This window comes from Poecilia reticulata, chromosome 10, assembly GCF_904066995.2.
Source record: "Poecilia reticulata chromosome 10, P_reticulata-male-v2, whole genome shotgun sequence".
Taxonomy (NCBI): Eukaryota; Metazoa; Chordata; class Actinopteri; order Cyprinodontiformes; family Poeciliidae; genus Poecilia; species Poecilia reticulata.
In genome coordinates this window covers 7,006,443-7,033,496 of record NC_088839.1, presented here as the reverse complement: position 1 = coordinate 7,033,496, position 27,054 = coordinate 7,006,443, and the positions used below count along the sequence as shown (strand labels likewise).

Below are 27,054 nucleotides of genomic sequence, written 5' to 3'. Positions count from 1 at the left end.
GAGAATGTGATTGTGATTTAATGATGAATTTTGTAAAACTGAGTGAATAAACTGGTTGGTTGATTGATTGTCACGCATAAATGAGTTTGCAATAAGAGCAGATAATTTTTTTAAAGTCCCTAGAGCAATCTAGTTTTAAAGGGGCAGTATTTTGTGTTTGTCAGGTACATAGTACATGTTTATGTCACCAATAAGTAACTATGTTACCTTCAGTTGTTATATAGATAGTATATATATCAAATATTTTAAAATAAATTTGATTTCCTAATTTAACGCCTTGAAATTGGGTGTTCGTCTCTTTAAGAAGCTCCTGCTCTTTCTGAAACTCCGTCTTCAAGAAGTCACCACAACATGGCTCCTCTATTAACCCTTTAGCAAAGTTCTTACCAGCATTTCACTGAGAAGTAGCTCATATAATGAGCTCAGCAGATACTCAGTTCCACCAGGTGTTTGCTAATTGCTGCTGGCTAGTCTGAAGGAGCTGAGTGGGCGAGTTTCAGGGGAAGGTTGCTCTGTGAAGCTCCTCCTCAGACGAGGAGCTTCATACTCAAAGGCGGAGCTAGGTCCACCCAGGCGTTTTGTACAGCTGAATGGTTGCCATGGAGATTTAAGGATTTCTCAGACATGCATGAAAGAATCCAAGCAACACTCCATGCATGTTTGTTTCTGATGAGGGAATAACATCATAACATGATGTAAAGCGCAAAATAGTTAATTTTACACAGTAGTTCCCCTTCAATTCAGCTGCAAAGAAAGGTTTTAATTTTTTTTAAATTTTTTTGTCGTTTTTATTTTCCAGGCTGTTGCTGCTGCTGTGTTTCATGGATTCCAGCTGCGAATTGATGGATCAACATTCTTCTTCATGGTTCCATCAATTACGGCAAGAAATCGTCCAGGCCTGGAACTACAGACCATCACACTACAGCCACCACTTTTGACAGTTTGTTTTCCCTTTTTTTATATCATTATTCACTGATTAGCGCATACAAAACAAGCAGTACAGACTATCAAACGGAGGTATTGAGCTACACAACTAAAATGAAGCCGTTAAACATATATGGGTTACGATATTGTGTTTCTTTTCTGCTTGGTAGTTATTTCCTGATTTTTTTGTTTTTCCTTTTTTTGACATTCCGTGTTTTAATTAATCCAAGGAAGACGTGGGAAAGAGAGACCAAAGAGTAAATCATTAAATAAATGAAGGATAACAGCTCTTTTTCCTAAACGCTGTGGTAGGTTTGTGCCAGGTGTGTAATGGAAACACGCGCCTTCAAAAAGGTTCCACTTTTGTCTCGTCAGTCCAAAATATTTTGCCAAAAGCCTTCAGTTTTTGTTTTATTTTGTTTTGGCAAAATAAGAGAAGGACCTTTAAGGGGTTTAATTTGCTCTGTGGTGTTTTTACGTCTTGGAAACCTCCCGAGTTTTTTCCTTTAGTTCGGAAAACCTGAATCAAATGAACGGTTCATTCTGAGGAAAAATAGTGTGATGGCCAAATCCATGGCCACACTCTGAAGTCGGTAACTCTTTTATGCACAATTTGTTTTTCATTCAAACACAACACTTTAGTTTCAGTAAAACATTTATTAGTTGATTTGGATACATTTGTTCTTTATGTTGGCGCGCACATTTAGTTAGCATGTGTATTTATATCAACTTAAGTTTAATTTGTTTGCTTGAGACTGACCTTTTGTTTGTGTTTTGCCGGTACTTACCTGCCTTGGAGTGGCCAGACAAAAGATGGGGGCCAGGGCTCAGCAGGCTTAAATGCTGATTGGACTACACCACTAGTTCCTGCTGGCAGGGGAAATTTGTAATTTCTTTGTTTAGATAAGTTTTGTATTTAAGTAAATATTAGTATTTAAACTTTAATATTTTTGATTTTCATTTCGAGAATCTTTAGTTTAGCCAAACTTAGCTGTACTGTTATTTGTTTTTGTGTTTGTAATTGTATTCTGTTTAGTTACCCCTATTGTGTCTTAATTGGTCTGATCAGCCAGTATATAAACCCCTGTGTGTCATTTCTTTGTTAGGTCAGTTATGTTTGTTTGTGCAGCCAGTTTGTTTACATTTTTGCCTGAGTTCAGTTTTGTTTATTTGACCTCTTTTATGAGCTCAGTTTATCTTTTTGTCATTTTATAATCTTTGGGTTAAAATAAAAAACCCTATTTTTCTAATTGATATCCTGTGACTCCTCCTGTTTTAACTCGGTCCATCACATGTGGTGTCAGAAGTGAGGATTTTGAGTTGAGGAGCCAGGATTTTTTTTTTCTTCTTTTTCTGCTTTTTGTGAGCAAATTTTTTTTTTTTTTTTTTTTTTTTTTTTCCCCCATTCCAACAAATTTTTTTTTTGAGCCATGCAGAATGGTATGCGCCCAAGAAAAGGAAACAAGGTTGAGACCAAAGAGACTTCCCAGCAATCGGAGAGGGAGGAAATGGAAGAAGGAGCTTCAGCAGCAGCTGAAGCCACTGATGATGAGACCAGAGAGCCAACTCTGCATGATATTGCTGGGATTCTTCAGGCGTTCATGGGACAACAGGAAGTTCGGGAGAAAAAGCAGAGAGAGGTTTCTGCACAACAAGAACAGCGCTTTAAGTGTTTGCAACACCAGTTTCGGCTTTTGCAGATGGAAATGCATGCCAGGACAACCCCGCCCCCTGAGCCCACATCAACTGATCCACAGCCTGTTGAAACTCACACTGATCAGATTCAAGCAACATCTCAACCTGAGGACTCAGATTTCAGCTCAACAGGTCAGTCTGTGCACGTTCATCATCCTAAATTGGAAAAATTAACTGCTGAAGATGATATTGAACACTTTCTGACCACTTTTGAGAGAATTGCAGCTGCTTATCGTTGGCCAAAGTCAGACTGGATTTTCCATCTTATTCCTCTTCTGACGGGTAAGGCTCGTTGTGCCTATGTTAATATGGATGTGGATGATTCCCTGGAATATGGAAATGTAAAAGCTGCCATTTTACAAAAATATGATATAAATCCAGAAACTTACCGACAAAGATTTCGCTGCCTTGATGTTCTTGATGAGGGTCCAAAGGAATTGTATTCAAGGCTGAAAGAACTTTATGAGAAGTGGATTCAGCCTAAAGATAAAACTGTGAAACAAGTTGGTGAACTGATTATTCTGGAACAATTTTTGAGAATGTTGTGTCCTGAGCTTCAGGTCTGGATCAAGGAGCACAATCCGAAGTCTGCTGCAGAAGCTGCTACTCTGGCTGACGTGTTTGTAGCTGCCAGAAGTAGGAGTCAGCCATGGAGCAACAGTGCATGGAGAGCTGCCAAAGATTCACGTCGGTTACAACCTCCTCAGCCTCATCAAAAGTTAGCAATGGGTGTGGGTAAGCCTTTCTTAAGAGAAAACCAGCCCTATAAGGCAGGAAAAAGGCTTCCAGTGTGTTACCTCTGTGGACAAGAAGGTCACACCAAACCCATGTGCCCCAAGAATCAAAGTAAGCTAACTCAAATGTGCTTTGTGCCTCATCAGAATGTGAATATTAAACCTGAAATAAAACAGTCAAGTAAAATTATTGTAGTGAAGATTGCTGGACATGAAATGAATGCTTTAATAGATACTGGCAGCACACAGACTCTAGTGCACAAGAACCATGTACCAACTAGTTGTATATGCCCTTCTGAAACTATATCAGTTTGCTGTGTACATGGTGATGAGAAATCATACCCCACTGCTGATATGTTTGTTGAGGTGCAGGGGGCTCCCTATCTGTTGAAGGTTGGGGTAGCTGATAACCTACCCTATCCTGTAGTTTTGGGGGAGGATCTGCCTGTCATCTATGACCTGTTGAGGGATGTGCAGAGCTGTAATGTGGCTGTAACCAGGGCCCAAGCTAAAAATCAAGATGAGCATTTTGCAACACTTAGTGCTTTACCTTTTTTCGAGGCTGAGTTGCAGACAGAACCTGGAAAGTCTCGGAAGCCACGCAGTCAAAGAAGGCGTGAGAAATTTCAACATGCACTGGGTGAAACTTCAGCTGAAGTGGCTCCAGATATGCCACTGGGTTTTTCAATACCCACAAACATCAGACAAATGCAGCAGAATGATCCGACTTTGTCTGCCTTGTTGCTGAAGGCTAGGAGGGAGGCCTCTGTAGGATCTGACACAAATAAAGAGCAGTATATACTGCAAGATGGCATTTTATATCATCAACATGGCCAGTTTAAGCAGTTAGTTGTCCCTAAGGAGGCTCGTGAGACAGTGCTTACTTTGGGACACTCTATTCCCTGGGCTGGCCACCTTGGGAAGTATAAGACCACTGCTCGCATTAGGCGGTATTTTTTCTGGCCTGGTTTAAGATCAGATGTTGCCCTGTTTTGCAGAAGCTGCCCTGAGTGTCAGAAAACCTCAATTAGAGTTCCTACCAAAGCACCACTTCAACCCCTTCCCATTATTGGCACACCTTTTCTGCGTCTTGGGATGGATGTAGTTGGCCCGGTGGAAAAAAGTAAATCTGGAAATCGCTTCATGCTAGTCATCACAGACTATGCGACAAGATATCCTGAAGTTTTTCCACTAAAGACTGTTAAAGCAAAACATGTGGCTTCCTCACTGATTCAGCTTTTCTCAAGGGTTGGATTTCCACAGGAGATTTTAACCGATCAGGGCACTAACTTTATGTCCACACTGTTGAAACAGGTCTATAAGCTGTTGGGCATCAGGAGCATGAGGACGACACCATACCACCCACAGACAGATGGCCTGACGGAGCGTTTTAACCAAACCCTCAAACAAATGCTTCGTAAGTTTGTTAATGATACAGGGTCTGATTGGGATCAGTGGTTGCCATACCTCCTTTTTGCCTACAGGGAGGTACCTCAGGCTTCCACTGGTTTCTCCCCATTTGAGCTCCTTTATGGCCATGATGTGAGGGGCCCTCTGACCCTGCTGAGAGATGCATGGGAGGGAGATCAAAGTAAAGAGGAACCTGTCAATGTTGTGTCATTTGTCCTCCATATGAGGGATAAACTGCAGCAGATGAGTGAGTTGGCCCAGAGTCACATGGCAACTGCTCAGAAACGCCAAAAGGTTTGGTTTGACAAGAAAGCTCGCCACAGAAGTTTTGCTCCTGGTCAGAAGGTTCTGGTAATGTTGCCAACTTCTGACAGCAAGTTGCTTGCAAAGTGGCAGGGACCCTTTGAAGTACTGAGGAAAACTGGACCTACTACCTATCAAGTCTCTACACCAGGTTTCCAGCGAGGGAGCCGAGTGCTCCATGTTAACCTTCTCAAGGAGTGGGTTCAACGGAAGGAGAATGAAACTGAGGTGTTGCTTATTCAGAGTGGAGGAGGAGGAAGAAGTTAATGACTATTTACCTTCAGTAGCATCCTCTGTGCTGGACCTAAGCCATCTCACCAGCGAGCAACAGTCTCAGGTAACATCTCTTATTACTTCTGACATATTTCAAGAGTGCCCAGGTCGCACCACTCTGGTGGAGCACAGCATTGCTCTAAAACCAGATGCTGTTATAAAGCGCATGAGTTACAGGATACCCGAACGCTTCCGGGTGGAGCTGAAGGAGGAGATGGACCTCATGCTGTCTCTAGGAATCATCCAAGCTTCAACAAGTGAGTGGTGCAACCCTGTTGTTTTGGTTCCAAAAAAGGATGGCAAAATAAGATTTTGCATCGACTTCAGGTACCTCAACTCCATATCAAAATTTGACTCTTACCCAATGCCACGTATAGATGACCTCATTGAGCACCTGGGGGAAGCAAGATATTTAACAACTATTGATCTGTCTAAGGGCTACTGGCAGGTGCCTCTCGCCAAACAGTCCCAGGAGTTGACAGCATTTCGCACCCCCTGGGGATTGTTCGAGTTCACAGTCCTGCCATTTGGTCTGCATGGGGCCCCAGCAACATTTCAAAGACTAATGGATCAGGTACTCTGTGGGCTCTCAGCATTCACCTGTGCATACCTTGATGATGTTGTGGTTTTCAGTGGAAGTTGGGAGGAGCATGTTGACCATCTAAAGGAGGTCCTAGATCGGCTGCGTTCAGCAGGCCTTACCATAAATCCAGCAAAGTGTGCTCTTGCTAGGACAGAAATACAGTACTTGGGGTACACCATTGGAGGTGGTACTCTGAAACCTCAAGTTGATAAAATTAATGCGATAGCATCTTGTCCACTCCCACAAACCAGGAAACAGCTGCGGTCTTTTCTTGGCATGGCTGCATTCTACCATAGATTCATCCCCAATTTCTCAGCTAGAGCAGCATCCTTAACAGACATGACAGGCTCCAGAAGTCCCACTAAAATTCAGTGGACAGCAGATGCCATTGCAGCATTTAAGGACATTAGCCAATCTCTGAGTAAGAATCCAGTTTTGCATTCACCGGATTTTGCAAAAGACTTTTTGTTGCAGACTGATGCTTCTGAAAGAGGCCTTGGGGCAGTGCTTCTGCAGGGACCACCAGAGGACCAACATCCAGTTGCCTACATCAGTCGCAAGCTGCTGCCAAGAGAGAGGCGATATGCAACTGTGGAGAAGGAAGCCTTGGCTATTAAATGGGCCCTTGACTCATTTAAATATTATTTGCTAGGAAGAGAATTCACACTTCAGACTGATCACAGAGCCCTCCAGTGGCTAGAAAGAATGAAGGACACGAATGGGAGAATCACCAGATGGTATCTTGCTATGCAGCCATTTCGTTTTAAGGTTCACTACATCCCCGGTAAAGACAACACCACTGCTGATTACCTTTCTCGGTGCCAGAGGGAAGATCAGGAAGTGGGGGAGTGTGTGATGGCCAAATCCATGGCCACACTCTGAAGTCGGTAACTCTTTTATGCACAATTTGTTTTTCATTCAAACACAACACTTTAGTTTCAGTAAAACATTTATTAGTTGATTTGGATACATTTGTTCTTTATGTTGGCGCGCACATTTAGTTAGCATGTGTATTTATATCAACTTAAGTTTAATTTGTTTGCTTGAGACTGACCTTTTGTTTGTGTTTTGCCGGTACTTACCTGCCTTGGAGTGGCCAGACAAAAGATGGGGGCCAGGGCTCAGCAGGCTTAAATGCTGATTGGACTACACCACTAGTTCCTGCTGGCAGGGGAAATTTGTAATTTCTTTGTTTAGATAAGTTTTGTATTTAAGTAAATATTAGTATTTAAACTTTAATATTTTTGATTTTCATTTCGAGAATCTTTAGTTTAGCCAAACTTAGCTGTACTGTTATTTGTTTTTGTGTTTGTAATTGTATTCTGTTTAGTTACCCCTATTGTGTCTTAATTGGTCTGATCAGCCAGTATATAAACCCCTGTGTGTCATTTCTTTGTTAGGTCAGTTATGTTTGTTTGTGCAGCCAGTTTGTTTACATTTTTGCCTGAGTTCAGTTTTGTTTATTTGACCTCTTTTATGAGCTCAGTTTATCTTTTTGTCATTTTATAATCTTTGGGTTAAAATAAAAAACCCTATTTTTCTAATTGATATCCTGTGACTCCTCCTGTTTTAACTCGGTCCATCACAAATAGATTAGGTGGAAGTTCACTGTGCCGTGGAAAGGCCCTGGCAAACCAACAAAAACACATCCATCCATCACTGCACACCGCCCTGACTTCACTTTGAAACATGGTAGTGGCAGCATCGTGATATGGGGACAGCCTTTCTTCAGCAGAGAAGCTGGACAGGGAAGCCCATGAAGATAAACAGCGACATAGATTATTTTTGGTAAAAAAAGAAAAAAGACAAAAAAAACTGAAATCAAGGTTGAGGTTCACAGTGTAATGACGTGCAGGAATTTTCCAGTCAAAGTCCAGACACAAAACCAATTGGGTGTATATATATATATATATATATATATACACACACACCCAATTATATATATATATATATATATATATATATATATATATATATATACCTGCTAGTAGCAGAGGCTCTCCATGCAATTTGATTGCACAAAGAAAGGAACTTCAATAAAATATGCTACTTTGTCCTTATTAAATCCTAAAGAATTATTAAGGTTTGTGGTTGTAATGTGACAAAATGTTACATTTCAACAGTTTTATTGAGGAGAAAATCAACGCGTCAACAACACTGTCTTGTCCTCTCTTTCCTCCTGACCATAAAAAATTAGAAAGATGAAACAAAAGCGGCATTAATGAACAAGAACATTCCCAAAAGTGAATCTTTTCCTGTGACTAATCAAACCTTCTTCAGAGGGATCAATGTATTGTGGGAAGTGTTACTGAGTCTTATGTATCTGAAAATCTGAATCATTTCAACTTGTTTGCTGATGAGAACCACATTCTTTCCACACGACAGCATTTCCTCCAGACATAATTTAACAAATGGAACTTTTTTTGTTTTTCCTTTTTCCAAAATATTAAAGCAAGTTTGTTTCAGGACAAATTTCTTAAATAGCTCTTTGGCTCTGAAATCGTACAGATCAGCCTCTGTTAGACTAGACTGGGGTGAACAATGGACGGGGTTTAAGGTGAAACAGAAGCCGGACAGCGACGAGAAGGTAAATGTACCTCCTCGGAAACAAACGCGAAGGGGAGTGAACATATGCAATGCGAGCGCCGAAGTAAAGGGGTGAGGACCATCTGGGTCCGGTTCATCTGTCATCTGCCTCCAGCTCTCCGGGTCCGCTCTCCGCTTGGCAGAGCTTCCTGCTGCACAGCTGGGCCCTCGCCCCCCTCCGGCCCCCGCCTCACTTCCTCACTACACCCAGTGTGTGGACGGGTGTGTTTACACACCTATTTACAGGTTGTGCACCTGTCAGTCCAGAAAAACACATCTATAAAGAACCGATCAGTCACAGTTGAGGTTACGTCTTTAATTCTGCTCACATGTCCGAAAAACGTGGTCATTTCTGGCACAAAATGACTTGGGCTACTATTTTAGGAAGGTGACAATATTAAAAAAAGGGGTGGGCATTTATTGTATCATTTATCATGTATCGCAATAAATTTCTCCTCATGATAATAATTTCGATTTACTGTCTTGATAAATTTTAATTCATGATGTTCAAAATCCACCCAAAAACCTTCCATATTGTTTGGATTGTTATTTTTTACTAGTACTATTTTTCCCCCATTGTTAATATCAACAGTGTCGGACTCGATTTGATGATATGAATCACTTTATTATGTGATTGGTGTCCTAAAGCGAATCACTATATTTTTTTTCAAGAGCAGGATTATGAGCCACATTTCCAATAACTGAGCAATTTGACATTTAGAAAATAAATCTGCTTCATGGAAACACGGCAATCGGAACAAAAAAATCTTGTTTTTCAATAAAAAGTTTTGGCACTAATATGAGCTGGGGGTTTTTTGGCCGAATTGAAATTAGTTTTTTAGGGGTTTTTTTGGCGTCACATGATCAACAACCGGATGTTTCTGGTGAATGAACCATGTAGAAGACGACAGGAAGTAGGAGGAGGATGATGATGGCGTGGTGTGTTTTTTTTAATGACTTTTTGATTATTGTGTTTTTTCGACATTAGCTGAATATCGACAAAGTGTTGCCCACATTCGTAATGGGAGCAAATCATGTTTGTGCAGCGATATTTACAGTCACAGACATACAGTTACCTAAAACAGACCAGATAAACATTTCTTATTGTCAATCTGTGGTTATCACAGTAGATTGATTATTAATTAAGAACCGCTCAGCCTTTATAAAGTGGTGAAAGCAGGCTGAGCTTTGCACTGCGGCGTGTTTGTTTTGGGGCGTTTGCCTGGGGCAGGACTGTGGGGAAAGCTATAACAGGTTCCCATCCCTACATGTGTATCGTAACGCTTCCTGGCGTCGGCAGGAGCGACTCGGCTTGACGAGCCGTCTCACATTTCAACTTCTGTCGCGTTGAAACCGAGCTGCTTCCCCCTCCCCACGTCTCATCCCGTCTGTTTGTGAGCTGCCAGCACACCTCTGTCACTGATCACGGATGTAAAAGCGCTCGACTCTGATGAGATTTAAAAAAAACAACTTATTTATTTTTTATATTCTGAAACACTTTTATGAAAAATAATGTGCCGAACACAGCACCCTACATGTTTGTTTCCACTGCTGGTAAACATGTAAAGGCCTTCAAATAAATTTTGCTCAAAAAAAATGAAAAGAAAAGAAAAGACTGCTTAATTTTAAAGAATTGAGTGGGAAAAAACATCAAATGTCAGAAACAGTGGCGGAGCTGGAGTTTTATTGTGAGGGGCAGGAGGGGGGTCCAAAACTATTTTGGAGAAAGAGGAGGCGCATGAGAATGAATGACAAAACACACGAGATTAAAATTATTGATTGATAGATCATTTTAATCTTGTTTTATACTTGTATTTCTGCATATCCCTCACATTTACATTTCTTTTTCTTCTTCCCCTATTTGTGTCAATCAGAAGGGGCCAGAGCCCCCCCCAACTCTCCCCTTAGCTCCGCCCCTGGTCAAAAAACAAAAATATCCCAGTGTAGTGAAGATGGGAATGCAAATAAAACAATTTCTTTTAAGTTACCAAAAAGAAAATAGCTATTAGGCTCATTAGTAAATATTTAAAATAAGATTTTAAAATTCAAAGACATTGTACATATAAAAAACTGGCAATAGTGCATGAAGCTTTGAACAAAAGCTTTTCCTTCTGCAATTCAGAAATGATCTGAGAGTAAATATAACTTTTGTTAATATTTGAACAAGCGAAAGAGAAAACTAAGTTATTGGCGTGAAACTGTGGAATGAATTGAATGATGATTTCAAGTTATTTTATTTTCAGAGCTTTAAAATTACAAAAGCTACTGCTATGTGGATATATATGTATTACACAGCCACTTGTGAATGTAATGTATGTGTAATTATATATATACATGCATATTTACATATAAATCTGTTCATGAACAGTAGATATCTTTCATTCCTGCTGGCTGCTGAGTCCAGGACGGCTTCAGACTTGTTTTTGGTAAATTATTGGTCTGTAAAGTCGTATTTTGTTCAGGTTTTTTTTTTTTTTTTTTTTGATTTACCAAAATAAAGCGACTGTGGATCTGAGACCAAATAATATGCCAAATGAATTTGGGTCCGGGTTTGGTTAGCCCAGCTGGGCTCGGTTCTTGTTCGGTGTGTCATCTCCTTTCCCGTCTCTGACTCAGCTCCCAGAACCGACAGAACTGGATGTTTTTGTCACATCAGCTTAAATAGCTGTGAGGAAAACTAGATCCTGCTATCAAAACTGTTTGTTTTCCTTTCCGGCAGACAAGGAATTCATAACAAGCCAGATTAGAGTACGACTGGATCCAGAGGATTCCTAATCCGAGGAACGGCAGAAGTGGGAATACGGTTACATTCTGACTAGCTGGGTTGGTTTTCACTTCAGCAGGCCAAAGATGTATTACTTAAAGAGAATTCCTCATGACATGTGCCATGTTGTAGCATCGTCACGGTCGCTACATGTGGATAGCCTCGACGGAGCGGCATCTGGATTTAAGAAGTGATTTTATTCAATCTGACGTAACAGGAAGGCGTCTTTCATCTACTGTGATCTGAAAACTGAAGAGATTGTATTTTTGTGTTCAGTCAGCTTTTCTTAAAACTACACCAGTCACACTTATTGAATTGCTAAAACTCCCACACACATATTTTGTGATGTAAACCTTACTATAGTCTTTGTAAGGTGGAGTTTTGTAGGAACTTTGGTTATCCGTAAGTTTCTGTTGTCTCTCAGCGTAAACATGAAGTGACACAGACACGTCAAAACACACACTAAAAAAAGGAGTGTGTAGTTTTGCATATTAGTATGTTTTTTGTTTTTGTTTTTGTTTTTTTTAGAAATGTCAATTATTTTTCAATTGTATTAGATTTATTTCTGTATACTGTCAACTCAAAATGATAAAGTAGAATGTAATTCTTTTTTATCAGTAATCATACTGAATAACCAATCATTTCTACCCAGTGGGAAATCCTTGGCTTTAAGTGACATATATTTCTGCCCCAGGAATTGCACCACACAAACATAATGAAATTAATATTTTTTACTTAAAGTTCTTAAATTGTCTACATACAGTTATATTCACTGTCACTTTGTTGCCATACTATAAAAAGGTCATAAAAGTTATAAAAAGGTTCCAAGCCCTCCCAACATGAAACTTCAGGCCCCCCACAGACCAACATGTAATGATGATGGGTTAGCACTGTTTAATGTTAAATCATTTTTCTGATTCTAACTTGCTATGATGAGTTACGGCTGTGTGACAGCATAAAATATGCATTTAAAAATTCATATAAAAATCTAAAGTTTCTACAAAAATTCCAAAAATATTTCTAGAGCAAGAATTTCATGACAATTCCCACACACAATTTCCACATTCGTAGAAGAGCGGCTCTAAAAGATAACAATCTTAATTCCCATTTTGAGAGTTTAGTCCAAATTCAATAAATTTACTAAAAAGTCTCACACTATTCTCAGATGAAAAACTTCCCATCTGGCTTCATTACCACAACACTTTTTATTCCACTTGTCTTCAATGCACTATTTTGTCTTTATTGTTTGAAAAGGTCAGTATAGAATTGTGTTGGGCATGAAATGAAAAAAAAAAAAGAAATGTTGAAGAGTTCTGAATACTTTAGCGAGGCTCTGTAAATCCACTCAGGCCGTCTGGTTTACCTCGGCCAGTCAGAAACGATTCGCTCTGAGAAATGCCTTTCAGTGTATTGAAATACCTTCAAAAAGCCAAAAAAGAGAAAAGAAATCTAGCTGCCTTCTGTTCAACCATGAAGGATTTACTCTGACCGCAGAGTGAATCTTATATGAGAGCGTCAGAGTTGAGAAAGAGAGCAGAGTAGTTATTAGCAGTGGGGGAAAAAAATGCGGCGTTTTTCCCCCCTACCTATCCATGGATTCCTTCTCTGCGACCACAGAGCGCAGACCTGACGGACCTTCGTCGGCAACCTGTTTCCACGTCTGATCCATCCCGAACGCGAGCGCATTCATCTTTGATGAGCTTTACTTCGTCGGAGCGCATCGATCCGCTCATGTCTGAGCAGGTTTGCGTCACCGCTCGCGTCGGCTATGAAAACCCAAAGAACGCCGGCAGCTCGGCGGAGCTCTCGGCGTAGTAACAAGTCTAAAAGAGACAAATCCCCGTCACTGCGGGCACTTTCCCTCGACAAAAGATCATGGCGGTGTGATAACATGTATGTGTGAGTCTGTTGGTATATGGATGAGGCTGGCTGTCAGCGCCGGGTTAAAATAAGGATGTGTGTTTGTAAGGGCGGTGTGAGAATTGTGGGTTAAACAGCGAGCGCTGCGGTCTGTGGGGGATAAAGCCAGTGGATCGCTCGCAGCGTCTCCAGTCCCAGAGTCCCTGCAGTCTGTGTGTGTGTGCTGCTCAGTAGATTGGGCTGCAGAGTGAATGGGCTCATTAGCGGTAGCAGAGTAACACATGGCCCGGGGCACACAGACACAGAGCACACTCACTTTCTCCCTATAACCCCCCCACACTCCTTCTTTTCCCCAATACACACATACAGACACACTCCAGACTGGAATACTAATGCATTCAGACTGCAAACACAGATCGCCTCATTTATTAAAAAAACTAAAAATCTGGATAGTTTAATCAGTCAGGGCCTTAGAAAATTTCTAAGGAAAAAAAGAACAATCAAAAACTCAACCAAGTCATCTGCAGAATTCATCCACAGTTGTTTTATTTAAAAGCGAGATCCTGGGCGATGATAAAGCGGGCGATGTTTCCTTCCAGACATTAACACCTAACCAGCAGATAATCATGAGCTGCCCACACAGAGCTGAATGCTTAACATGAAGGCTTTCAGCACCAGCAGAGAACTCGTTAATGATGACACTGTAACTTCTGCTGTCGCCTGCTAGCTGCAGTCACTTCTGGTTTCCACTTGTAACACACACAACGCATTGACTCTTACACGGCGGCTCCTAAAAGCCCAACACAAATAGACATAGTCAGATCATCGTCAACGTTCTACTGTGACTTTTATCCTGAACTGTTAAAGTCAGAACAAAAGTATCTATTTATCTGGTTATCTAACCAGCTAGCTATCTATAAGGCTATATGTCTGTCTAGCTAACAACAAGGCTATCTATCTATCTATCTATCTATCTATCTATCTATCTATCTATCTATCTATCTATCTATCTATCTATCTATCTATCTATCTATCTATCTATCTATCTATCTATCTATCTATCTATCTATCTATCTATCTATCTATCTATCTATCTATCTATCTATCTATCTATCTATCTATCTATCTATCTATCTCATTTACTTTCTGATTGTTCCTACAAACAGGAAATAAGATTCTGCTTCGGCTGCACTATTCTGTTGAATTCCAATCAAAAATGCTTTAACAGCTGAGCTGTGTGAGCAGGTGCCAATCAAGTCAATAGAAACAAAGTCAGACAGATATGAAGTAGTCCATAAACAGACACCCAGAGTGGGCTTGGGCCTATTGGGTCTATTTGTCATTGATGTAAAAAAACAAAACAAAACACAAGTAAACTCATAATTTTTTTTAAAAAACATCTCTCCTTGGGAATCTGTTTCCAATTCTTGGAAATTAGTTTGGAGAGTCATGGAGAAAATTCTCGAGGGAAATCAAGCCGCTTAGCTACATTCATAGCATGTTGGCTCCATGAGAACAGCCCTCTCTCTCTCTGAAACACTGATTTCTGCGACACCTGCTCCCTTCATGAAACAAAACGCGGTGTTGTCTTCACCTTCATAACCTCAGAGGATGCATCTGCATGTTCATCCATCGACATACATTTTAAGTCCCAGTTATTTTTATTATATCTAGAGCTGTCCTTGTAAAGCAAAGAGGTGTTTTTTGTTCTTTTTAATGACAATGATTGTTGGATTTTAATTTCATAAACACGGCGTCTTTTCATCAGTATTAAGTCTGCACTACTTTTCTGCAGAAACTCAGATTTAGATTTAACTAATGACTCCATGTTGTAGCAGAATAAAACAGAGCGTATATGTGTGAAGAATTTTTCCTTTGAGTTACAACCTCTGCATGCAGAAAACCTTCAAAAAAAAAAAAAAAGAACATTAAAAGGTATCAAATACTGAGCGTGTCAGACGTGTGCAGCCTTAAAAAGCGAGCGTTGCGGAGCTGAGGAGTGAGTGCAGGCAGCTGACTGGGGTCATCGTGTGGTCACCTGTCATCACAGATGCTTCAGCCAATTAAAACTCCGGCGCTTTAACCGCGGCTGCGATAACCTTGAAATATTCCAAACGCTGAAAAATGAACCACTCTTACCCCGCTCCATCTTTCGGATTTAACTCAACGTCTGCGCGCGTCGCTTCGACCGGCTTGTCGGATGCTCTACGGTCACCGTGACGACTCTGACCTTAACGGCGCTTTCGGAAAACAACTACGTTAAAGAAACGTCCAGGGATTCATCCAGAACCGAACCGACTGCTGCAACTGTGCGTTTCGGGCCAGACAACATTTATTTATAGCTTCTTTTCTTGGCTGAAACAGCTTGTCCTCATTCAGACCAAATGTGGTTTTCACTAACATTTCTCTCAGCCAAAAAACACAACGCAACACATTTAAAGGGGCGAAAGAAAAAAAACAACAACCCCCGTCATGGAGCGGGACGGCTTACCTCAGCGCTGAGCTTCTGGCTTTGGTCTTGTCAGACACCTGTAAGGACACAGACACGGAAAGAGAGATTTAGACACTCAGTCTCAGCAGCTGGCTTTGTTTATATGTCTGACTGATGCACTTAAACCATGTGATTTTCAATCTATTTGTACACTTCATAATTTATTTATTACATAACATGTATGTATGCTTTTCAGTTATGGGTAAAATTATATTTAGTAGTTCTATGAAGCTATTGGTGCTTATGAGTATACATTTGTGCGATGCTACTTGCTAGACTGATAGCAGTAGCATAGTACAGAAAACTCAGGGAATCTGTTAAATGGTGCTGATTTGGGTAGTAGAGGTTTAAAACAGACATTTTGACAAAAGACTTTGGTATGACTTGCAATGCAGTGACACTAACCTGTGTTTATTTGGTGTTGTGGAAATGTATATAAAAGAACAGATTTAAAAACATACAGAAAAATAAAACTGAGATGATTCAGCATAGTCTGCAGATATTAAACTAATTTACGCTCCATTCCTCCCTTTTCAACTTTGGTCCCTTTCAGGAAACGAATCGGGTGATTGTGTTTGGCAGGAAAGCCCCTCCTCCTCTTCCTCATCATTCTTCAGTTCTGTACGTCAATGACAAAAAAAAAAAAAAACCAAACAAAACAGAACTGAATGAACAAACGAACGAAAGAAAACCCAATTTCTCCAAATGTCAAGCCGGTGTTTTCTCTTCCAGGACTGCTGCTCAGCAATTAAAATGAATTACTGAACACCAAAAAGAAAAAGAAACTAAAAAAAGGACATTTTCTCCTTTCCGGCTTGTTGTTTCCTGCCCTCTCTAGGAATCAGGTGATTAACTGAGCCAGTGAAGTTTCTGGGAGATCGATGCAGAGCTGCAGGCTACAACAACAAACCTCCTCAGATCTTTGGCTTTTGGAGACTTGAGGGAAGCTCGCGGAGAAGATCTATGTGTGAATATATTAACCCGGCTGGTGGCTTGGCTCGGATTTAAATAAAGCACAACCCAGCCGGCGTTCAGACGCGGAGTTTCTGCCGTCAGAGAGCGGCTGGAAGTGTTGTTCCCGACAAAAAGGAAGAGAAGAAAAACAAAACAAAAAAACAAAAGCTAAAAGAGAGCTTAAAGAGCTATGAGACCCATACGATTCCCTATTTTTATGTGGGTGCCAGACGTCCCGGTGTTTCACAGCAGGCCTGGCGGTGAAGACTTAACAAGACGCCCACGACGCCTTAAACAGAAACCAGACAATAAATTCGGTGCTTGTCCTCATGGTTTGTTTCAGCACGAGAGACTCCATAAAGCGGCGCTAACACCTGAACACCGAGTATGAAATCTGTTCTCCTGATGCAACTCTTGCTCCCTGGCTGAAAGTACAACAGCGACCGAATCCTTGCTTTAGGAAATCGCCACATTTAGGGAAATTTTCAGTGGCAGCGATCCGGATATAATGTGATTTGTTGCACTGAAAGTTGCCGGTGGTGTGTTGCTTGCAGTTTTGATGCTAAACATTACTGACCGGTTGCAGCTTGGACTCTTGGCATCAGGTACCAAGATGGTAGCAGCAGATCCGTTAAGTCGGAGGCCTCAAACTCCAATCCTCGAGGTTAGGAGTCCTGCAATTTTTAGATGTCTCTCTGCTTCAGCACACCTGACTCCAATGTAAGCTAATTAGCAGAGCTCTGTAGAGTACGACTGTTTGCTAGTGAGGCAGGTTAGCCATTTAATTCAGGTGTGTAGGACAAGGAACATATCTAAAAGATGACGGAGGATTAACGGTTTTCCTGGAATGGCAAGTTGTTTCTCCACCATAAGCACATTTAGCAGCATGACTGTTGTGTTGATTGACAGCGCTAAGCCCCTCCCCCTGGTTCTGAGTGGTTGTTTCTGGTCCGAAGTGATACATTTCTTCAGATGGCAATAGTAGGGGAGGAGGCGCAGGAGACTGATCTTTTCCTAGCTTATCCATCAGGGCATAGTGTCACTTCTAACAAATGTATACATTTTTAATTTTTTTTTAATTTTTGTTTATAAAAGTTACATGCTCTTTCTTTTGTGGCAAGGTTTCACATATAATTTAGGGAAAACGGTCACAGATAAGATATGGATTATCTCTAAGCACTGTGAGGATAACAGCAACTAGCGAACGAAGTTATAAGAGTTATTTCACATCTCGTCCTTCCATCCATCTATCGGTGGATAAGAGGCCCAAACGCTTAAAATGTTCCCATGTGGTCTTTGTGTGGCCCGTACTTCCAAAGACGGGTCCTGTGTGCATTCAGAGCGCGCAGCTGACGGTGGAACCAAAAGGGGCGTGGCTTACAAGTCCCGGTATTCCAAAGAGCAACGTGTCCAACGTGTAGATGTCACCCTCTCATCATCCTGATTCAGGCACTTCACATCCGTTCAGTGCTTCAAATACAAGCTGTTGTGAATCTTACCAGGATCAGATTCTGCTGAGCCAGGGGTTTCTCCGATCAGACGGTCTCTGGAAGCCCCCGCGCTCCAGCTGCGCACCCCCTGCTGCGTCTGCAGCTGTCCTCACTTCCTGTCGTATCACTCACTCCACACTGGACCAAACTTGAATAGACTTGACTGAATTGGACTGTCCTCTGCAAAGTGCCTCCAGGTGACTCTTATTGTAGTATTTTATAAATAGACTGAGATAAGCTGACCAGACTGAGTTCGCCGGATGTTTCCACCACCCTTCTTTCACCTGACACTTTCCCAAAGCAAACTCTCCTCCGAGTAGCTCTCCTGCTGAATGTTACATGTCAGGCAAACAGCACACACACCGCAAAAGAAAAAAAAAAAAAGAAATATGAGAACACCTCAGAATACCTCCTTGTATTTTTTGTGTGTGCCATTTTTACTTGACAGACTTGACCTCGTTCAAATTCGGGAGAGTCGGACGTTTTCATATGAAGATGGAACCTTTTGAGCTCAACTTAGCTCGGACCACGGGGATCAGTCGGGGACAAAGGACAGCCCCGCACCGGTAAATTGGCTTGTTGTTTCCTGTCAGTTTCTGTAGTCATTAGGCGCCGCTTTCCACTTTCCGTCGCCGCGCCTTTTCCCCCTCTCCTCCATCTCTCCTTCCTGCGCGCCGTCTTCCAATTCCCTCCTCTCCTCCGTCTCTTTTGCTCTTTGCCAAAAACATATTCATCATCCTCCTCTGCTGCCCTCACCGCGCTCTGCCACAGCATACTAATGATAGTGTGCATCTGTGTGTGTGTGTGTGTGAGGGACACACTGTCAGAGTGTGTTTATGTGTTTGCTGCCATAAATTCTTGGGAGTGGAGCCTTACACGGCTGCATGCGCTTCTCTGTGGGTGCATGTGTGTAATACATGGCCGTCCATGTGTTTGATTACAAATGTGTTTTTACTTGGGGCTATAAAAGCTTGATAATACGCCATGCACTCATTTGCTATAAGCCTGTTAGCGGCGTCCACAGATAAATGCTGCTGAATTCATCTCGGGCCTCGCGCTTTTCATCATCGCCGTCGTCGTTCAGCCTGCTGCTTTTCTTTCGTCTGTCTTTATCTCCAGATCTCTGTCGCTCCCATCGTTCTTTCTTTCTTCCACACATTGTGCTGCTTTTACCAGAATCACTCCCTGTGCCTGTCTTCATCAGAGATCAATGGTTTAAAAAACAAAAAAAAAACAAAAAGGTCAAACGACTTTATTTCTGGTTGAGATATAAAAAGAAAAAGTTCAACTTTCTGAAAACGATATATTGAAGTTAAGTCCTTCATTTCTCTCTCTGTATATATATTTTAGAAATAAAACAAAGAAATGTGTTTTTACGTTAAAATCTTTTAAAGAAAATCAACAGGTTCTGATGTGACGTCACTCTCTCCAGAGACTGTTGTGAATGCTAACGCTAGTTAGCGTAGCCTTAGCATAGCTACAGATGACGCCGGATAAACAGTTTTCCTGTAACGGTGAGTTGTTTCTCCTCCATTAGCACGTCGAGGAGGTGAAGGAGGAGAACGACCTTTTCACAGAATGTCACAACATGGTGGCAGTTTTAAGAAATATGCAATCGCTAAAAAAAGCGTTTCTCCCTCATGTTTTTTTTTTTTATTAAACATTATGTGTAAAACTAAGAATCTTGTTATAAAGAAAAAGAAAATCTTCCTCTGAAAAAAACGCTCAACACCAAACACCAGTGTCAGTGTTTGGATTTTTACTTTTCAACTAAAATCAATATAGTGTGACCAACAAACAGCTGTGATTTCAGCTAAAAGAACAAAAATATGAACCTTGTACATTATTACGGCATCTAGAAAAGATAAATAACTTTGTTAATCCTGATTGACCTAAAACAGGAAGCAGCTAAACAACTATTATTTTGCTTATATAATGTGGTTTTTAATCATATTTCTTTCCAAAGAAATGATAAATAATGCTCTGGGTGATTTAAATAGATGCTTTAGCGCCTAAGCAACATAACTGGTAATTGAGGTGAATAGAATAGAATCACAGTATTAATATAGACTGGTGAAATTTAGTGTGTTAATTCAGAGCACTGTGTCCATGGCTTTGATCTTAACGAAGTATCAGACATGGACTTTGTTAGCGTCTCCAACTTCCTGTTCTGAAATGACCCAGATCGGCGTCGGGGACAAAAAGTGCCTGATTGGAACGCGGCAACGTGACGTTTACATTATTAACACTGACATTTAATATTACTTAAATAAAGTACATGTTTAACTGGCGAAGAACTCGCAGTGCCTTTAAAGACGGCAAAAATAAATGAATATATGCATGGAGACGATAAATTAATAACGCGCTTCCTTTCTCATCCCGTCTCCTCGCCACGCCAGGAATAATTCAACGCCGGGGCGCGCTTCTGAACGCACACTAAATATCTGTGATTAAAAGATCTCATTTCGGCATAATTACAACAACTAAAACCACTATAAATGACCTGCCATCGTTTATAATTATTATGTCTTACCCCGGTCGTAATTATATAATCAAACGAGGAGTTAAAAGGGGATGAGAGGAATCCGTATCTTTTCATTAACGGAGAATATCTGGCGGACTCTTTGATGAGCGTTGATATCCGTCTGCACAGTGGGGGAGGGAACCGAAGCACAGACCCCACTGACTGCTTTGAACTCATCTCTGGCATCATTAGCGTGTGATGACAGTGATTAGCAAAGAGAAGGCCACACTGCCAATTTTCATACAGGAAAGAAAAAAAGACAAAAAAAAAAAAACAACAAAAAAACAGGACAACAGCGCTGTCCATGTTCAACATGCTCCGCAGTGACAAATCTGAATTCCTTAGTCAGCGGACACAGACCGAACACGATGACGTCACGGCTTCTACGGGGAAAAGTAAAATAAAATGCGACAGAGTGTTAAGCAGACAGGGACACACTCTTCCAGATTCAAACACGTTAAAGCTGGGGCCTTTTTCTTCCAAACCCAAAACTTCCATTAAAATTACGATACTGAAGTTACGCCCCAAATAAAGGTGACTGATGGAGTGTGAAAAAGACTTTTAGCTACTTCCATTCACTGCTGCTTTGTTTTCCACAAGAACAAGCTGCTGGACGTCCGGCTAACGATGCTGGTCAGAAGTGGAGCAGAAATGATGCCTGCCTCAGCAGTAGTTTTAGTCACAATCAGGCCTGTCACCATAAGCAATGAATCAATTAATCACAAAATGAATTAAAACGACATCAATAATTTTCATTTGCGTGATTTGAAATGTACAATTAATCAAATGATCAAAAGTACAGAAAATGACTCAGTTATTGTCAAATGACCTCATGCATGTCGGACAGTAATGAGCGCTTTCTATGTTTCCTTACTGGAGCTGGTGTATAACACACTACCACTTGCATTCTGATGATGCTGTTGCTAAACAACCACAAAAAGGAACAAAAAAAGAAAAGGGAAAAAAAACTCCTTGAAGAGTTTGTGCCTGCCACCATGACAGCCGTCCTCCAGACTTCCCATTCATTTAGGAATCCAGACTTTTCTGTGACACTCCTAATTAGTCTTCTGTTAGTCGCACTTTTATCGATGATCCTTGAAATGCTTCTATAATTCGATCTGGAGAGCACAGACGCAATAAACAAACATGACATTTGAAGATTGCTGTGCTCGGAGATCTCAGCAGCAGCAGCAGCAGCAGCAGCAGCAGCTAGTTTATCTCATTAAAAAAATAAAAAGAAGAAAAGGTCTCCGACGGATTCCAGGCTTTACTGGGAGCTGAGTAAAGGATCTGAGCGTCTCTCCTGCCAGGCTGCCTGGCCGACCTTGTGGCGCTGCAGTAATGCGTCCGACTCCGGATCAGAGAGGTTACGTGTTCAGATGGCATCAGGGCCGCTTCCTCCAGCTCTATATGTTGACTTTAGTTAGCAGCAGAGCAGCCGTTTGACCCCGTACTCTTTAAGCTGTGAACGGGGCTGATTTGAAAAGTCCAAATTTCGAATCATCAGAAAAAAATAAGTAAATAATTTTGAAAGTGTATTTATTGCCATCTTTAAAAGATATTGACCTGATGTTTCGTTGAATACGGTGTTAGTGTCTCTTGAACTTGTACAAACATAAGCTTCAGTGGAAGTTGTTGGGGTCTTAAAGGCATTTTAACACCTGGTATTCCGGGAGATTCGGTTCAGTTGGGAACAAAAGTTGCAATATTTGTTCCACTTTCAGCTGCTGTGCGTCTCTTTCACACTGACCTGTGTCAAACCAACCAAACCCTTCTAAAAACCTGTTCCCCTCCTCGCCTGTGGAGACGCTGCATCAAGAGCCATTGAAGGAAGCAACATGAAAACATGTGAAGACGCTGCTGAGCGCAACTTCCTCCTTCACGAAATGAAAACAAAAATGGAGCGGCGTCAGATTTTAGTGGTTGTAGGATTTCTCTTTAGTCTTTGGAAAAACATTATGATCCATTTTTCCCCACAAGTGCTAGATACACACGTTTATATTGGTTATATTTACCCAGAATGCCCTGCGCTATGGTCCGCTTCCTGCTTTTAAAGCGACTTCTGGTCTGCTTGGTGTTCACGTATGCATTTGAACCACACCAGAGTTCAGCTCACACCTCCTCAAACAAACTGAAACCTTCTAGGCAAATGAATCAGAGCTCGACTAAAGCGAACTAATGACAGATGTTTCTGTAATGCAGAATTCTGAGGCAGAAGGAAAGTGGTAAGTGGTTTTTAATGTGTATTATTTTTAAAGTATATCATGCGTTGCTGTTCAGCGCTGATGTGTCACTTTACAGAAGAAAACCGCGATCTACAAAACTGTCCGTATTGTTATTTTAAATATTTTCTCCACAGTTTGTTCGAGAAAAGAATCAATAAACATCAATACATTTGAAAATACGATTACATATAGCTAATATGTGTAGTGATACAAATCACACTTCCTCTATAGGACTTTCGTCGTATAGAAGAATATTACAAAAGGGAATGTTTTCCAAAAGCAGGATTTGTGTTTGTGGGGCTGTTATCGTCGTGACACACAGTCACAGTCACACAGTTAAAAATAGAGAAGTAGTAAATAATTTTTATCGTCATTTTTATTATCACAATAGTGACGTGAATAATAGTGACAAAACTTGAAGATGAACTGCAGAGCGACCTCACCTGTTGTTCAGCTTCTTCTTCATCACTGCTGATCTTCAGGTCATCCTCCAGCATCCTGCACACACACACACACACACACACACACGCACACACACACACACACACACACACATACACACACGCAGGGGCAGATGGGTTACCGCAGCCATGACCGTCTGTCTCACCTCTTGTTGCCTGTTGTTCCCTTTGAAGACTCTTTCCAGTTAACGGATGGATTACACAGCTGAAACGGTGCTGGTGACTCATGTTAGGGAAGAAGGATGAAGGAAAATCCTACCAGATGTTCAGGTTTTAGTGAACCAGATGTTCAGGTTTTAGTGAACAGAGACAAAGAGGATTGTTTTTCACCTGGATGCCCCATTTACTTCTACTTAGGGCTGAGACTTTAATGCATTCATATCAACTAAGTACATAGGTTTTTACGTGTCGAACATTTTAACGCAATTAATGTGATTGTCTGTTATTTTACACAAAAATAGAGAGCCGGAACCTTTGTATCCTTCTGGTACGCCCGTAAATCTGATGCACAGACAATGTCCGCAGACAACAGTGATGGACGACAAAGCTGCTTTTCTTAGCCCACAGTGGGTTCATTTTTACTTCAAAAACATGACCTGATTGTACGTTGGAAAAGGTTCCTGTTATGTTCAAGATGTGCTACAGGGAGTTAGTTTATACCCGAAACTATTCAGCTCTAAAATAGCACCCCAATGCTAATCATTTAGCATTGAGATGTCCCCAATGCTAACGTGGCACACGTGGCTAATGTTGCTAATGTCACTGAAGTAAGTAACATTTTGAAGAAACACGTCACCGTTGACAAAGTTTCTGAAACACTATGAACTAAGAGAGCGATGCAGATGGCTAAGTCTTCCTTTTTTTGTTTTTATTATCTTTTTGTTGTTCCTTTATTATTTAGATTTGTTTACCTTGTGGATTAAGTCGTTTAATGTAAATCTGACGTCAAATGTATCACTTATTTTGTGTTACAAAAATTCAATAAATATAATGACGGTGCTAAAGTTGCTGACAGTCCATATTTCCAAAGTAGTTTCTGAATTACCCAAACAACAGATTTAAAGCCATATAAACATGTCTATTTATTCAATAATTTGGCAGCAAAAAAGGCTTTTAAAATTGAAAACATTGTTACTTTTGTCATCAAGGTTTTTGATTAAAATGCGATTAATTAGCAATCTTACAATTAGCTCGATTAAAAATTTTAATCTAGCCCCAGCACTACTTCTGATATTATTATTTTTGTGTGTGTTTTAATCTCTCAGAAAGGAAAAAAACACAACACAACCTCACTGTTAGCCTCATCTGCTCCTTAGCTCACAGGTTCAGGTATGTATGTTTGTGGACCAGCGAGTTGCTGCAGTGTTTCACACACACGCCCCCCCACTCAACACCCACACACCGGCTCCTTTTATTTTGAGCTGGCGCTGCTATTGTTATGACAGGAGAATCCCCTGAAGGGATTTTTACTGCCTGACGAACCGCTCTTGTCAGTACCTGAAACACTTAAAAAAAAACAAAAAAACTGAAGCACATTGAGGAGGAGTAGGAAGAAGGGGAAAAAAAAATCTGCACTATGTAAGGGGCAATGATAGATATGTTTGAATGGATGAATAATGGATTCATATTTCATTTCGTAAAAGGAGGGACAGATGGAGAGAGGGCGATAGCGAGCGCGATGGAGACGATAATGGCCGGGAAGAGACGGGGAAGCGAGAGGCAGGCGGGCCGGTGGCGAGGACATGAATACACCCAGGAAGAGGGAATCGGCGCTGCTGGGGACAGACGCAGTCAGATTTAAAACCGTTAAAGACCGAAGAGCTAAAGCGTGACGTGGAGCCTCTCGCTACTGCGAGGTGAGCAAAGAGGGGGAAAAAAATAAATAAATAAATAAAAAATCTGCCTCACAGAACGCATCAAAAAAATACGCCCAGGAATTAAAATGATTCCCGAGCAGAAACTTTCAGACGATGATCTGGCCGAGTACAGAACGAATCGACCGGCTTCAAGGACGGGCCGCGAAGCCGAACACGCGGCTCGCGGCTCCAATTTGGCCGCTTCAAATGCGGACGCCTCTGGTCGCTTTTCAGCTGCCAATTTAAATGGTTGCTGCCCGAGGTTTTCAAAGCAAAAGCTCCTTTTTTTATATAAAAAAATAATCTTTAAAGGACTTCTGAGGATTTACTGGCTAATACTGGCTTTACAGGTGAAAAGGAAAGTCCAAATATTTAACCACTTTTTCAAAAATATATGAACAATGAGTAATATCTAGTTAGTATTTAATTCATGGAAATTGCCACATTTTTTAATTCCCCTTCGAATGACGGAAAATGTTGCAAAGTTGTGAATGTAAATGATCATCCTTTACTAATAAAAATCTCATAAGTGCGGTGTGCATTTGTGTTCTGAATTTTTCATTCCCGAAATGTATATCCAGTGCGATCCTTTACCAAAACTACACTGCAAAAACAACAAATCCTACAAAGTGTTTTAGTCGAGTTTCTAGTGCAAAGATATTAATGTTACAAGTAACTTTTCAGCATGATACAGGAGCTTGTTTTTGGTAAATAATCCCTTAATACTGATGAAAAAGCACTAGTTCCACTGGCAGATTGTTTCACCTGTAACATGAGAAAAAATGTCTTATTAGTGAAATAGTCTATTAGTTGAACTGGTGCTTTTTCATCAATATTAAGGTATTATTTACCAAAAACAAGCTCTCGTATCATGCTGAAAAGTTACTTGTAAGTGAGTTTTTATTTTTATTTCAGATGTTCTAAAAATATTTACACTATAAAGACAAACTTTTGGGCTTGAGTCCAATATCCTGTTTGTGGAGGAACACCGGCACAGCACATCACCCACGACACTAAAACACGGTGATGGAAGCATCATGCTCTGAACATGTTCGTCTCCAGACCTGAAAAGCTGCTGCAGTCAGAAACCAGAAAGACGTGCAGCTGCTTTCTGCTCACAGTTACGCTCCAGTTTGGGCTTTAATGTCGGCCCGCCACATAAAGACGCAACAGAAAACACTGAGGTCTGTGGCTGTAGTTTAGATCACGTCGACTATTTTTTGGAGGCAAACCGTGCTCCTTCAAAATAGTTGACGTGAGCCATGAAAGTTTGGTTTGTCGCATCAAAAGACCCAGCAGAAAACACTGATCTCTGCGGCTGAATCATGACTCACAGCATCTGTTTGGAGGAAACTGTTTCCACTCTTTGACAATAATGTTTTTAACCAGCGTTCTCAGCAAAGAGATCATTTATCAAAGTGATGCCACACAACAGGAGATGCATCGATAAACTCCTCTAGCAAACTACAACAGCTCATACACTGCAGGACTGTTACACTAAGAAAATAAAACAATTAAATAAAACTACCGCAGTACAATGTCACCTAAATAAAGAATAAAGACTTCAGAGCAAAGTCATAATAGTACGAGAATAAGGTCAAAATATTATGATAACTCAGTCATAAATATATTCTCCTAATAATATAACCGTTCTCAAATTATTGTGTCTTTATTGTCATACTATTTTGTCTTTATGCTCTTATTCTTGCAATATTTTGACTTTATTCTTGTGACATTTTGAATTTATTCTGGTAATATTTCCACTTTATTATCGTAATATTATGACTTCATTCTCATGTTATTTCGACTTTACTCTCTTACTTTTACGTTTTTATTTTTTCTTACTATAGCCCTGGTACTGTGTCGTAGACACACAGAGTTTTAAGCGAGTGTTTCTACTTAAAGCACTCGGCCGACTCAG

General features: G+C 40.8%; 2 protein-coding genes across 4 annotated transcripts in view; one reads left to right on the top strand and one right to left on the bottom strand.

The window, feature by feature from the left end:
• The window catches only part of aff2 (AF4/FMR2 family, member 2), a 206,482-nt gene that overhangs the window by 43,336 nt on the left and 136,092 nt on the right, over window positions 1–27,054 (bottom strand). For all 3 annotated transcript variants that reach the window (XM_081611901.1, XM_081611900.1, XM_081611899.1), the window contains exons 9-10: window positions 23,260–23,314; window positions 15,624–15,661 (exon numbers count right to left, since the gene is read on the bottom strand). In XM_081611901.1, the coding sequence (XP_081468027.1) occupies window positions 15,624–15,661; window positions 23,260–23,314 (93 nt within the window). The remainder of the gene's footprint in view (window positions 1–15,623; window positions 15,662–23,259; window positions 23,315–27,054) is intronic.
• On the top strand, window positions 1,466–13,087 carry LOC103461564 (uncharacterized). The gene is made up of 4 exons (XM_081612008.1): window positions 1,466–3,969; window positions 5,438–5,596; window positions 5,717–5,913; window positions 12,890–13,087. Exons 1-4 carry the CDS (start codon window positions 2,355–2,357, stop codon window positions 13,085–13,087), a joined length of 2,169 nt encoding a protein of 722 aa, XP_081468134.1. The 5' UTR covers window positions 1,466–2,354.